This window comes from Macrosteles quadrilineatus, unplaced genomic scaffold, assembly GCF_028750875.1.
Source record: "Macrosteles quadrilineatus isolate MER2022 unplaced genomic scaffold, UCM_ALF_1.0 Scaffold_5__1_contigs__length_97177068, whole genome shotgun sequence".
Lineage (NCBI taxonomy): Eukaryota > Metazoa > Arthropoda > Insecta > Hemiptera > Cicadellidae > Macrosteles > Macrosteles quadrilineatus.
The window spans coordinates 78,540,178-78,555,770 of record NW_026542598.1 but is presented as its reverse complement, the minus strand read 5'-3'; the positions used below and the strand labels follow the sequence as shown (position 1 = coordinate 78,555,770).

General features: G+C 35.2%; 1 protein-coding gene across 1 annotated transcript in view; it reads left to right on the top strand.

The window, feature by feature from the left end:
* Nucleotides 1-15,593, top strand: part of LOC128994311 (uncharacterized) — a 34,504-nt gene that overhangs the window by 9,172 nt on the left and 9,739 nt on the right. The window contains exons 2-8 of the mRNA XM_054418752.1: nucleotides 2,847-2,903; nucleotides 8,744-8,785; nucleotides 10,651-10,728; nucleotides 11,385-11,501; nucleotides 12,364-12,569; nucleotides 13,602-13,902; nucleotides 14,460-14,577. Of these exons, the coding sequence (XP_054274727.1) occupies nucleotides 2,847-2,903; nucleotides 8,744-8,785; nucleotides 10,651-10,728; nucleotides 11,385-11,501; nucleotides 12,364-12,569; nucleotides 13,602-13,902; nucleotides 14,460-14,577 (919 nt within the window). The remainder of the gene's footprint in view (nucleotides 1-2,846; nucleotides 2,904-8,743; nucleotides 8,786-10,650; nucleotides 10,729-11,384; nucleotides 11,502-12,363; nucleotides 12,570-13,601; nucleotides 13,903-14,459; nucleotides 14,578-15,593) is intronic.

Below are 15,593 nucleotides of genomic sequence, written 5' to 3'. Positions count from 1 at the left end.
TTTCAAATTGAGCAGTTGGATCTGGTGTGTTATCTTTCATTTTTTGTTCTAGTTTCTCAAACAACAGAAATAGAAGATCCATTTGTTGTTTCTGGCCTTCTATGAATTTGTCAAATTGTTCTGAGTTCATTTTGTTGTTGTAACTTGAATGTTCCTAAGCCTGAGGTGTAGTTATTAACATGTTATTTGAAGAAAAGGTAATTGAAAAAAAAAATGTAACTGGTCATTAATGTATGAATAAACAAATTTATACTTTTACCTCGTCGCCAAAACTGTTGTAACTCTTTATAACATAATAAAAGATAAATCAGATAAAAAAGTGTATTATTCCATTAACATAGAATAGAAACTAAACATAAACAATAGTAATCAATAAGAAGAAAGATCATATGATCAGCTGGTAATTCAAATGCAGTCTATTAGAAATTATAACAGTAGGTAAGGTAAAGTACAGATTATGATCCTAGTTGTTAGTTTATGTTATCTTCAGACTGTTTTTGTCCAATTAAAACACTGGGTAAGCCATTGCAAAATATGTACCCTACTATTCCAAAGTTGGTTTGTGCAATGAAAAACAATAAACTCATAGAATCATAGCTTGTTTTTTAATGATAGTCATAATGAAACAACGTTGCTGAAACTCAAATTTTACCGTCTCTGTGTAAAAGTTAACCTGCACTAAGTGTAGAAATATCAACTAACAACTTCAACACATTTTATGTATTTAAAAAAATAAAAAAATAGGCCTATCGTCATTAAAAGGCCTCGTTACTTAGACTGGCATTACAGTATTATATTAGTCAAGTTGATTTTTTATGTTATTATATTGCCATTCATAGTTTGTTTGTCATTATGAGCCATAGACAGAAGTTGTTTGCAATTCTGGTGTATTGAGTGTCCATTTGATCAGAATGCCTTGATAACAGAAAACTTGATAAGATAAGCTCAGTAGGCACTATGTTTCAATCTTAATATTAATTTTAATCTAACTCATAACAATTTTGTTTATGCAAAAACTATTCTGTATAACTTGGTAATTAATGCATTTTTGTTTTCCTAAACTAAATTTAAATGTTTAATAAATAAATAAAAGGTTAAAATACCTGCTTGTTGCCTTGTGGTCTTAGTATTTTATATTAGTATACTAGGACCACAAGGCGACAAGCAGGTATTTTAACCTTTTATTTATTTGTCAATCAATTGGTCCGGAAACACCACAACAAAATATGAAGTTAAATGTTTAGATGTTAATTATTATTCAAGTCTTGGATTTATACCATAAGTGCTGATAAATAACCAGACTTTGCCTCTCAATAGTTGGCTTTTTGGAGGAGAGTGCTTTTTGTATACCATCTATCAATGATCTTATTGTTAAGTTTTACATATCAACTTAGAAATTTTAACTCTATGGGCCCTATTACACTTGGTCACCAGGCGACGTCATTGGTGTTACTGTATGGGCAGCCAGGCTCAACACCTGAGATGTCACCAGGAGTGACACCAACCCTCAAAATTCCTCCACTCCAGTGTCTACGTATGCATTCAGCGCTGTCACCTCGTTGAAGGACAAAGTACTCTGTTATCCGCGTCTCTTCAGTTTAAAAAATGTCCAGTGAACAAACATTATTGAATAAACGGGGAAGAGATGCAGGGAAAGGAAAAGGGGAAGAAGACTTAGTAAAAGTAAGCCAGTCTAGTGTAAAATGTAGTGGTGAAAAAGATACCACTAAATTTTCCTTGGGGGTGCACGTACATTTTCCTTGCTCGTCTCCTCCTTTTCCTCAACAAACGAGCAATAATTAGCATTTCTTCATATTTTTCCATTCAGTACGTCCACCCACTACACTGGCAACAATCTGAACACGAAAATACAGTGGTGACGCAACACCGGTGACTGTGTGTAATATGTGCCATTTGATTCAATGCCCAGCGACAAATCTTGGTCACCAGGAGACGTCACCGGTGACCTGACTGGTTGGTGGGCGGGCACTGGTTGGTGGGCGGGCACTGGTTCTTACGGCACCTATTACACTAGAGTCACCGGTTGCGTCACCAGCCTTTGGTGACTGACCGGTGACTCTGCCCCGTGACCAGACGAGTAACCAAGATTTGTCGCTGAGTATTGAATCAAATGGCACATATTACACACAGTCACCGCTGTTGCGTCACCACTGTATTTTTAGATTGTTGCCAGTGTAGTGAGTGGACGTAATCGGAAAAATATGAAGAAATGCTACTTATTGCTCTTTTGTTGAGGAAAAGGAGAAGACGAGCAAGAAAAATGCACGTGCACCACCAAGGAAAATGTAGTGGTATCTTTTTCGCCACTATATTTTACACTAGACTGGCTTCCTTTCACTGAGTCGTCTTCCCTTTTCCCTTTCCCTGCATCTCTTCCTTGTTTATTCACTAATGTTTGTTCACTGGACATTTTTTAAACTGAAGAGGTAAGACGCGGATAACAGAGCACTTTGTCCTTCAACGAGGTGACAGCTCTGAATGTATGATTGTAGATACTGGAGTTGAGGAACTTTGGGGGTTGGTCTCACTCCTGGTGACTTCTGGTGTTGAGGCTGGCTGCCTGTACAGTGTGACGTCGCCTGGTGACCAAGTGTAATAGGGCCCAATTAGTTTTGAGATTCATGAATGGCTTCTAGGTTTTGCAGATTTACACTCTTACTAACCAGATGTTTTTGTTTAGCCTATATGTACTGTATTTGTATTTGAGTTTGCAGTTGTTTGTTGCAAGTGGTAATTATTTACGCATATATATGCAAGTAGGTCGTATTAGAGGATTTTTGTACTCTCATACACTATCGTATCTAAAACTTTACCTTGTGTTTCAGGGAATGTGTATGGCAGAGCCGTTTACAGTGCAGTACATTGACGATGAGAATGATGTTGTAAGTGCATTTTATATTTCAGAAACTATGCATTAGTACATTTTATAGATTATATTGTTTTCATAATCATTAAAAATCTTATTGTCTATTGTGATTTTTTAAGACAAGGATCTATTTTCTAAGGCTTTAGTATCACATGATCCAGCAATTCACCTGAAGCAAAATGATGCACAACGATTTGCTTGGAAGCGTTTTTTTTTTCTTTGCTTCTCCAGTGAGCGGAAGTTTCAAGCAATTCAGCATTTGGTTTCAAGCAAAAATAAGAAAAAATAAACACTTTTTTCTCTGGTCCTCTACTACAGTATTGTTTAAACATCAGTCAGTTTGTTTTTGCAAAATTTTGGACTAAATAGAAAGAAAACATTGGGTTTACACAATCAATCTGATGATGGACATTAAGGATTTTCTCTCAGAAATGAAATCAGATCCAGGGAAATTTTACAACTATTGTCGAATAATTGCTATTCTAATTAATTTGAAAGGGTTTAAATACTGTAAGTTATACCGTAAAAAACTATTAGATAATGGCGTGATGGTTAAATAATGGACTGAGTATTCTTGGTAATTTCTTAATTATTTTACTACTTTGCATGGGCTGTATGACTATCAAAGTGGTAGCAAGAAAAATTAAACAACAATATTGTTCAATGGAAATACAAAATATAATTGTCAAGTTTTAATGGAACTTCAAATAAGAGTTAGTTATTTTTTAAACAACAAAAGGCCAATTGAATTTTGAGAGCCACTAAGCCTATTCTAGTTATAAGGGATTTGGCGCATGCGCAGAACATTTTGCCCCTTGAAACATCAAACATCGTGCTGTCTATTCGTCGAGCAACTGCTCAAATGTTTCAAGAACATTTGATGTAAGAACATCCAAGATGGCGGACACTCATCACCAACTGTACTAGTGCTCCCCATTATTTAAGTGAATTAAGTGGTAAAACCAACAAATTACCTACATAACTTCACACAAAACTGTACTCATCAACCGTAAGTACACAAAAATCATGAGAAACTAAGACCTACATAACTAAAGAGTAGATTCAATCTGAAAACAAATTTGCTGCACAAGGGCTTACAACTCACCAACATACCTTGCTCTCATCTTTAAAATATTGAATAAAGCACCAAAATAAATTTGTATAATCTTCTGACAGTATAAACTGAAAAACTCTAGGCCTAAGATATTTATGAATAATACACTAGGCTATTTACAGAACTAGAATAAACCAATTAAAACTGTGAGAGCTGGTGACAAGCAATGCTGACAGAGCACAATCAGCACATTCCATCTTTGCTAACCCACTCAAAATACTGCTAACAACTGACCAATGCCAACATGAGCTGAGCTGTGCTTTCAAATCACTAATGCAAGACTGCACATATGTTATCAATTGACATAATATTCCTGATAAAAAACACTTAAACAATTTGACCAAACCAAGAAGAAATTTATTTCACAACCACCAAAAACTAAACCCCCCTAAAAAAGTGACAATCAGAAACCACCTTAAATCATGTCAAAATATCCATGCGGAATATGCAACATAGGGGTAAAACACAAAGGCATTCTGTGTACCGGAGAGTGCAATCAATGGTATCACTCCAAATGCCTGAACTGGACAGATAAAAAACTGAAAACGCTTACGAACCTAGAGATACAAAACTGGAAATGTACTTCATGTACCGAAGACACCAAAGTCCAAAACCCCAGTGTAGACGAACTAGAGCAAAGAATTAGTAACCTAAGGCCCCTATTACACTAGGTAGCCTGGCGACGTCGCCAGCGACCAAACTGGCTACTCAGCTTGTCATGGGGCATTGATTCTTATGGATGTTATTACACGAGGGTAGCCAGCGACGCAGCCACACTTTGGCGACCGACTGGCTACCGAGCCCCGTCGCCACTGTGGTAGCCACTGGCTACCCATATTGGCGACGCTGCGTTGTAGCATATGGAGCTTATTACACTAGGTCGCCAGGATCACGTCGCCACTCGGTCAGTTCACGGGGTACTTGCACACTGTTGTGTTGAGTTCTCTTGTGTTGTTCAATTGTTGTTGAATTGTTCACTTCAGAATGTCTACATCTGATTCAGTCGAAGGGACTAGGATCGAAGATAGGAAGAAAAAAGAAGAAGCTCCGAAAGGAGAACAAAAGAAAGATAAGAAAAAGGAAGAGGAGCTCACGAAAAAGTGCCAGAAGTTGGCCGACAAGTGGAACACTGAAGACTTTATCAGTGAAATTGAAAAACGCCCTTCTATTTGGAACTGTGCTATTGAGGATTACAGCAACAAACATGTGAAATTGAGTGCGTGGAATGAAATTTTGTGCACCTTCATACCTGACTTCGAAGAGCGGGAGGTGGCTGAAAAAAATGTCCTCAGTAAGTACTGGTTACGTTATTCAGTGAGATTGTAAAGTAAAATAATGTTGTATAGTTTTGATTTTGTATTACCGTACGGAGTTATTTTGTTAGTTTAATGTTCAGTTTATTTGCATAAACCTTCATTCATAATCAACCTAATCTAATGCCAAAGAAAATTAAATACAGTAATTACACAAACATTATACAACAACTATTTTACTTTACACACTCGCTGAATTAAGTAATGATATGTAGTTCATTTAGAATAGTTCATTGAGAAAATGTGTTTTATTTAACATAACATACCTCATGTTTCAGAGTTAAGTGAATATTTGTTGTTTAGTGATAACAATTGAAACATAACTAAAGGATAGTGTTTTCATTTTTTTTTGTTACACAAATTTTCTTAAATTTTGGAAAACATTTTTTTAGAATAGTTCATTGAGAAAATGTGTTTTATTTAACATAACATACCTCATGTTTCAGAGTTGAGTGAATATTTGTTGTTTAGTGATAACAATTGAAACATAACTAAAGGATAGTGTTTTAATTTTTTCTTGTTACACAAATTTTCTTAAATTTTTGAACACATTTTTTTAGAATAGGTCATTGAGAAAATGTGTTTTATTTAACATAACATACCTCATGTAATAAATATTGTTTAATACAATTGTTGTTCAATTATTTGTGTCCCATTCGTGTGCCCAAAATTTTTATGAGCGATTTTCTTGTTATTTTGTATTATATTTATGACATTTTAGATTTTGAATAACTTTTATATTTTTCAACTAATTAAACAATTTTTATTTTGTTATATTCTACATGAAATAAAGAAACTTTTGACCCATGGAAACTATCATAGCTCATACAAAAATAACTCAATCGTTTGAACAAATGTAATTTTTTTAAGTTAAAAAACATTTTATACTCAAAACAAAAATATTAGTGTTGCTTGTAGTTGGATTTCCATGCGTGACAAGTTTCTAAATACTATCAAAATGAAGTGGTTACAATTTCGAGTGAAAAAAAATAAAAATAAAATATTAATATACATAATATATATATATATATATTCTTTATTTTTTTATTAATATTGTTTTTCCATAGATTCGCAAGAAACACCAACTTTTCGCGAAGCACGCGATTCCATGAAAACATCCTAAAATGTTAGAAATAATGCTCGGAATTGCTTGATATTTTGCAGACACAATTTTAAGAATATTTACAATGTATTGGAACCAAAAACACTAAATCACAACAAATTTACTAAATTAACTTTTGGAGGAGGAGGTTCCCCTTAACTATGTTGTTATACAATTTCAATTTTTATTTAACAAGGAGACTTACCTTAAAGTGACTACAAGCTTCTCCTCGGGTGTAATACATCTTCTCAATGCAGTATCAGTTCCAGTTATATCATCCTTTATGAGACCTAACAACTCGAAGAAACTGGATTGTGACATACGAAAATAATTGACAAATTTTGTATTGTCCGCACAGAGCTCATAAAAAAGGGTGTAATATAACCCTTTTGATTCTCTTGCACTAAGCATTGGATGAACGTGCATTTTTCTCTTCCTTAGCCTCCTTTTCTTCAGAAGTAACAGAAGGAGAAGATACTTATAATCACTCATTATTCACTGTAAACACCGCTCATAACAAGTACAAGTGCAAGACAAGCACTCACAACAACGGCGCCAAGGCGGTAAAATTCTGGCTACTCAACTGGCTACTCAACTGGTTATAGGTTTGGTGGCCAGTGCGTCGCCAGCTACTGCCGCTGGCGACGTCGCCAGGCTACCTAGTGTAATAGGGGCCTAAGTGACATAGAATCAGCTGACCTTGAAACATCACTATCTTTAGCATCCGAGGTTGGCAGCACACTACTAACGGAGAATAAAGAACTCAAACAAAACTTAGTAACTATGACAAACAAGTACATTATCCTAGAAAATGAAATAAAGGAATTGAAAAACTCCAAAGACCATTCCTTAATATAGGTACCAACAGCAACTAGAGGAATGCATTATTGAAAAGGAAAACATCCTATTCAAATGTAACTCATTGAAAAAACAGATGAACTAGATAAAGCACTGATAAAGGAGAAACAAATGAGATATGGCCTAGAAAAAATGTTCAAGGAGCATGACAAGGAGAGTACTGAAACTATTCTTAGATATGAAACAAACATCAAACAGCTCCTTAACAAAGTTAAAGAACTTGAACAAAATAAGCCTGTCGCAGATAGAAACCCAGCTAGACCAATATACACAGACTCTGAAACCCAAAAAACAATCTCTGACGCATTCCCATAAACTCAGATATGGCATTGCGACTTGGGGTGGAACATCAAAAGGCAACCTGGAAAGAGTACTCCTAAAGCAAAAAAGAGCAATTAGATGCCTTGCCGACCTAAACTATAGAGACAGTTGCCGAGAAGCCTTCAAGAACCTTAAAATTCTCACATCAATTTCACTCTACAAAAGAGAAGTCATTATCCACACCACTAAAACAGCCCAGCCAAGACACAGAGACATAGACCAGCACAACACACAACATGCCGCCAATTTTTCCCTCCCACAACACCATCTGAGTCTGTACGAGAAGAAACCATCCTACAAAGGTGCTCTGTACTTTAACAACCTACCAGAGCACCTTAAGAGAGAACAACCCAATCTGTTCAAGAAGCACCTGACAACATGGCTTATGGACCGGCCGTTCTACTCTGAGGATGAACTCTTAAACAATAAGCTACCATGAAAAAAAAAGAAAAAAAAATTCTAATTGTAATTGCAAATGACTGTAATAGTTTATGTACATACTGTACATTTTATGTACCTGACACATGAATGTTCTCTAGGAATATTTCAATAAAGATTTTGTCTATTGTCTATTGTCAAGGCGTTGCGAGGCGCCTCGCAACGTTTGCTTGATCAGTGTGCGGCCTCCTATTGAAATACATGGGGCGATCGTACCCAGTGAAACATTTTGCCTCGCAACACTTGCTTCAGGTGAAATGCTGCATCAGTGTGTGGCTGGCCTAAAGTAATAGCAAAATACTGTTGGGCCTACGCCTGAATACAGGTCACCAACCAGATGAATCAACACTGTGTAATTACAAGCATTATTGTGATTTGTCAATAATTAGGTCTATATAAGCACCGATATTACCATCATCAGGACTAACATATTCTTATCAATGGCCTTATTTACAAGAGAGTTTTATGTTATGGATGTAATAATAATCAGCTTTAAATCAGAAATTTCCTTCGACAATGAGACATGTAATTTTTATTAAATTACAATGTTTACTTTTGATCTATTACGTTTATTAATTTTAAACCGTCACACAAATCAACTGATTGAAATGAATAAAATTTATTACTGTTTCAAACTAAGTTATGCAAGGCCTACTAGTTTATTAATAGAATCACTAATATACACGTTTTAAAAACTTTGTTGCTTGCAGATTTCAATTGATACAGAAGAGGAGTTTCAAGAGTTTGCAAAGGTAAGCTAGAATGGTTATTATCACAAGAGCCCCCTTGTCTTGCACGGAGATAACCTCACATTGTTAAATTGTTTCACACTATTGTCTAGATAAGAACACCTAAAGAATCATTAAAAGTTACTTAGATAGAATACCTATCATATTTGGCTGATAAGCCTAATTGTCCGCTTCTGAGACTTGGTCTGCACTAACTTATAACTGCAGTTCCCAGCTTAGCAATGTGACTTGTACCAAAACTTCACTGTCTTCGCATATCACTGCAGAGACCACTAGGTTCCAAAAGCTGTCACGGCTTGCTAAAAAAATGTTGTTTCTAAAAAAAACTATTAAAACTCTCATGCATGTCTTAGTATGTACCTATTACAGAGTCTATATCATATGTCAATTTTGATAGTGAATTTAATATGTTCATTCCAAAGACTTTTAAAATGGTTTTTTATGTTAAAACTTGAAAGAATTTTTTCAGAGGCTAGAATTGCACTGGTGATGGTTAGGGAAATGATTCTTTTATTCTTTTGCAGCCATCATTTTGATTTGATATCAGAATACAGTAGACCCCCTCTTAACCGACCCTAATGGGACCGGACCTAGGTCGGATAACTCAAAAGGTTGGATAAAACGGACAATCCCTAAAATCATAACATAATGAAGTGCTATTCATTTGGAATTATATAATCATTATTTTGGAATCATAATTGCATTATTTATCAAATAAACTACTCTTATCTCCTTTTTCCTATTGATAGAAAAGTCACAAATAAACACAAAACACGGTTAAGTCAAATAGGCCTACTTTCAGTGGAATATATTATAATATTAGGCAAGAGTCAATAAAATTCCTATTTTAATAACTTTAGTACTGTAATTTATTAATTGATGCTTTACAAATCCATCGTAATGAGGTACAGAACCTTTTGTCAAAATTAAAGATACAAGCAACCATTTTGTTACAAGACAGGACGTTTATTTATAGCCTCTCACTGGAGGCTCGAGGCAGAAAAACTATCTTGACCTTGGAGTTGTTAACCCCCCTTCCCTGCCATCCCTTTAAGTTGCTTTGTTTGTTTACTCCAGCGATAAGATAATCAGTTCTCAAAATCGTAACACACTTTATGATGTTATAAAATTGCCTCACAGATAACAAACAGATCAGATGCGCTCGAGCTACGAACGATGATGACAAACTGACGACAGGCTGTGCTATATTTTTTGTGATCAACACAAAATAACTTATTCTTAGTCATATCCTGTGGAGATAAGCATATGGTTTGGTTCTCATCGCCCAGCGAGGGAGCGGAAATGCCGAGATTCCTAGAAAGCGGCGGTTAAAACGAGCTGCTCTCAAAGCAAGGTCGGTTAAAACAAACTGTATTATTTTACGATCGAAGGCGGATAATCCGATTTTCGGTTAATACGAGGTCGGTTAAGAGGGGGTCTACTGTATCTTTATTCTATAGCCTATTCTTATAGCCTGCCTTAATATAAATCGATACTATACATATTTTCAAGATATTCTTACGTCCAAATGAGGGTTTTACATTGATTAATATGTTTTTTATTTCTATCTTTAACTTATTCTTAAATTGAGTACAACTAAATAAGTTTATGGTTTTTTTTTTTTAGGGATACATATGTTTTTATAATGAACTAATAGCATATGTCACTTTAATCACAATCATTTGAATGAATTTTGAGCAATAATAAAGTAAAGTGGTAAACATTTTTAATACAGTTAGAAAATTCCTGTAATGTCTTTTAATATTTGGTTTAAGCTTTTTTTCTGTTTGTGATTTGTGTTATAAATAGCAATGCTCTTAACATGTACCAGTTGAATCTATTGTGAATTTGGTCGTCTCAACTTTCAGATAGCCAAGAAGCGTTGCTCTCGTGGAATGCTTATGCGGCTCATCTTGAACTCGAACACACAAGCTCCCACACCACCAGTAAGTAAAAACGCAAATGGATACTAGTAATGTTTCTATAGTGTTGATGTACCTATGTGTTGGAACAAGGCTGTTAGGTTCGGTAAAACCCTACTTATTTGCGGATTTAATTTTGGATAACTAACATTATCTACAAGACATTCCCTTGAAATCAATTATTCAATAATTAATCTTGGATTTATTATTTATAACTATGCCATAGACTGACTATTTAAAGGTTACAAAACAATTATCTTAAAATAGAGGTGTGCGAGGCAGATTTTTGATCTAGCGGAATCTGGGCTTTTTTATATCATGAATTTTATGTAATGCCTTATAATAAGTTAATCCGTCACAAACCTTCTTTTTACAGTGGAATTTAATATTGTGATGTGAAGAGTTAGAATAAAATTTTCACATTACTTAAATAGATTATAAAACCGTGACTAAGTTTAGAATAAATGTGAACTTATTTTCTATTCTTAAAAATGCAATGTTTTTCTGAAATTTATGTAGTTACGGACGAAGAATAGGTCCAAATGAATATACAAATAATAAGTTATTAGTTACAATTAGTTCTGATAAGCCGGACTTTGGTATATTAATCTAATTGACATGTTTAGGCCTAATTAGGTCTCGAGTCCATGTTGTTTATCTATGTCTCGGTTGATTTCTAGGAAGGAAGGAAGAAGGTGCAGTTCTCGAATAGCCAGAGACATGCAAACAGAGAGTCCTCCGCGAAGACGCCCAAAACAGTCTCTGAGAAACCCATTCGGGACCCACAGGATATGCTGGTACTTTATATCTTTTAAGTGAATTCCATTCCTTAATTTGTGTACTTTCAAAAGACAGGGTGTCCGGCCAACCTGGAAACTGGGAAAACAAAATTTTATGACCGGGAAAAATTCCATTAAACTTATATAATTTTTGTAAAGAATCGAGAAATTTTAATTTTTGATAAATCACAGAAAAAATCCACCAGAAATCACCGATGAATCTTTTTTTGCGTCATTGAAAATCACGATTTTGGGAAACCATCACGAATCACGGATGTTGCTGCGGCCGTAAGAAATGATAACAGACATTGTATCTATTGTAAGAAATTATCACAACGTTGCCGCGGTCGAAAGATTACGGATGTGCGATATCGTGAAAAATTATCACAGACGTTGCCACGAATGTGTAATCATCACAAACTTTGCTGCAATCATAAGATATGATTACCAATGTGGCTGTGAACTCTGGAAATTATAACAGAAGCGGTGAATTTCGATTACGTGTGTAGGCAATGAGCATCACATTGTCACAGCGCTTCTACAAGCTTCTGGAAAATATCACTATAGTTTCATAAACCAGCTGGTTACTGTAAAAACGCCAGAATCTGTCTGTCTACAGAATCACAGATATGGTAAAAATTTGGCGTATTCAACAGAAATCAGTTGGTTACATCAGCACAATCTGTGAGTGGCTGGATTCAACTTAGTCCATTTTGATTAAAAAACTGACGACAACTTTGGAGGATGTAATCTCTATCAATAGTCAAAGGTTTCATCTATTACAGTTCATAAGAAGACTGCCTGACTGATTTGATTAGCTGGTAAATCACAGGTCTCTTGATTCTGTACTATCTTTACAAATGTTATCATTGGGTTACAGAAATTCAAACAACAATTCATAGCAGAGGTGAAGAGAGAAATTCTGTCTGAACTCAGAGGTGCAGAAGGAGCACAGGCTGGTTCATCCAACATCAACACATATGTGTTTAAAGCCAGCGGCAGCAGGGACAGTAGCCGAATGGAAGTAGACTCCAAGGAAACAGAATATGAAGAAGATTCTGATTTTCTCTGTCCTCCAGAGAAGAAGTAAGTTAATCAATCACAGCTTCTTATTGGTCTCCACATTCATACTACAATGATCGTATAAAACATCTGATGTCATGAGTTAAAAAAACACTATCATTTAAATGGTTACAAGATAAATAAATAATTATGATGGTAGATTGCAGGGATTTTCTCAAGCTCCGCTGAAACATTGGTGGAAGTTTATTAGGGGAAAAAAATGCATTGCGTAAACATATTTACCTTACATAAAAAACAATTAATCTAAGTAAAATGAAAATTCTTCTTTATTAAGACGAACTTAGGATCTCACGGTCCTATGTTGCTGCTAACCTGAACAAAAATACAACAAAACTTGGAAAAAAAAAATTACAATAATTTCTTTTTCCTACAGTTACCTAACAATGTACATGTTCTCTCACTGATTTGAGAAAGCAAAGTGGCCAATTCGCTCATCAGTGAGACAATGTTAACATTGTCTCACTCTAATTACTTTGTCTCACTCCAGATTTTCAACGTGAAGGCACGAAATAGTGAGCGCGTAACATGCAGGCAACGCCGTATGCGCGCGAAATACGTTGGCAGCACTGGCTGTAAATCAGCTGGTCAGCTGTTGTACTGTTGTATTTGTCACTTCACATTAAATGTTATATTAAAAGTTCACGAACCAATCCCAAACTCGCCTACGGCTCGTGAGTAAGGATTTCTCTCGAGTGAGTCAATTGCTCACTTTTCTCACTAGTTGCACAAATAACTATTGTTTCCGTGAAATACAATCACACACAACACATAAACAAATTGCTGTATCAAGACATAATGCACACCACCTGCCAGGAGGAGCAGGATCATAGGTGGCATGTTTTTACTATATGATTTATTAAACAGTTGTCCTGTGATGAGGAATGCTCAGTTAAGGATGCCAGAGTGAGGATCCTTTGAGCCTCTACCGAAATGTTTAAAATTTGGTATTTAATTACATAAAACATCAATATTAAGTGTAAATAATGTCTTGTGTAAATATTAACCTAATATAAACATTCCCACTATTTGATTCAGCTCTAGGAAAACCAAGCTGATGCATCACAGCCAGAAGAAGCTTGAGAAGAAGGATAAACTGATCGAATCAAAGATCGATCAGAGATTGGAAAAACTAGAGATGAAGAGGAAAAAACTGATGGACAAGGTCAATCAGAAGATGACTCCGTCAAAGTTCCTGGGCTACCAAATGTCCCAGCCAATGATCTTCAGCGCCATCGCGACCCAGGAGACTACGAAGATCGACCAGCCTGTGACTGCCTCGGAGATGTTTTCTCACACCTGGACCATCGTCAACGATGGCACCGTGTCCCTGAACAATGTAAGTTTCAGCACATTACAGTAAATCATGAATAAAGGAATAAATATTTATTCTACAAAAAACATATGCTACATCAAACACACTTTTACAAAAGATCTATGAGCTGGGCAAAATATATAACTTTAACTTTACAAATACAATAAAACTCTGTAGTTAAAATTTAAATTAAAAGTCAGTGGAAGGGGCAGAAATGGACAAAAATGCACTTGTGCAAGTACTGGGACTACCTTTTTTACTTTTGATTGACTATTGCTGATTATTTTATTGATGGTAACAAAAGTGAAAAAGTGCTGAAAGAATTTGATTTGATTTTCTATTGAATATGACAAATGAATGTGATTATGAAGTGAAAATTAGTAAGTAATAAAGGGAGAAATAGATAATTCTGAAGGAAAGTACAGTACAGTTATCATGTTGGTCTTGAAAAGTGATAAATTTATTTGGTAACCGGTACTTATTTCTTAGACTATTAGAGGAATGTATTTGAAAGCTGATGATGTTAAAAACACATAAAGGAAATCATTCTGATGCTGATATATTGGTATTTTATTTTCCAGGTTGCACTGCGTCACACTTACAGCTCTCCTGGGCTTGAGCCCAAGGATCTTGTTCTCAAGTTGACTCCTTTGCAACCAAATGAGACTTGCAACATTGTGGCCAAGTTCAGGGCTCCAAGTGAGTATTATTACTAACAAATGTTGCAACCTTCTTATGTTTCTTAAAATAAACATAACAAAAGTGTGTGTCTCGGGAAAATTGGTTTGTGCCGGAAATAATTTGGGTCAAGCTCGGATTGGGTAATTTTCAAACCAAGCTTTTATTCTTTTGATATCATTGCACCGCAGAAAGCTTCTGTAATTGTGTGATAGAAAACTCACGATTTTGCTGCAGTCGCAGGAGAAATAAAAGATAGATTCTGTAAAATATACCCTACAATGATTAGTGCACTCAGTGCTACAGTCCAGTGAACTAAGTGCATTAGTGTGAATTTGGACATGGAACACACGTTGCATCTGACTTGAGTTTATTTCCAGGATTCTAAGAAGATTATTTGCAGTATCCAAAGTCAATGGAGAAATTTTGAATCTCAAAACCGAAACCGAAACTTAAAAAAATAAAATCCTGAATCTCAAATCTCAAAACCTAAACGCAAAACCTTTTTACTTAGCTGGTTACAAAAGTTAAGGTTACAGAAAAAAATACAGGTAATAATAAAAGTTTAAGTAAGAAATCAAAACTGAAAGAGGACCCCTGACACTGACATAATATGTGACTGATAAACCTATACCGACATAATTTATTCTGAAATTAAAATAAATTAAACTCCTGGCACAAACATAAACATGAATATTAGACTAATTAGAACATTTATTGGCTAATATATCGTTATGAAACATGATTTGTTCTAGTTTTGGTTTTGAAGATGCCTTTCTAATTTCAGAATACAATTTACTGTGTTTTCTATATTGCTACCAGCTAGTGTGAAAACAGTGTTAAAGATAATAAAAATAATGCAAAAAATGTCAGTAGCCTCAAGAATAAAACTGCCAAAATCTTCAATTTTCAAACTTTTGAATCTTGAAACTCGGTGATCGAATCTTGAAACCCGGTGATCGAATCTCGAAACCGAAACTTTACCAAAGTTTTGATGGTTTTGAGATTTGAGATTTGGTTTTGACATTTGAGATTTG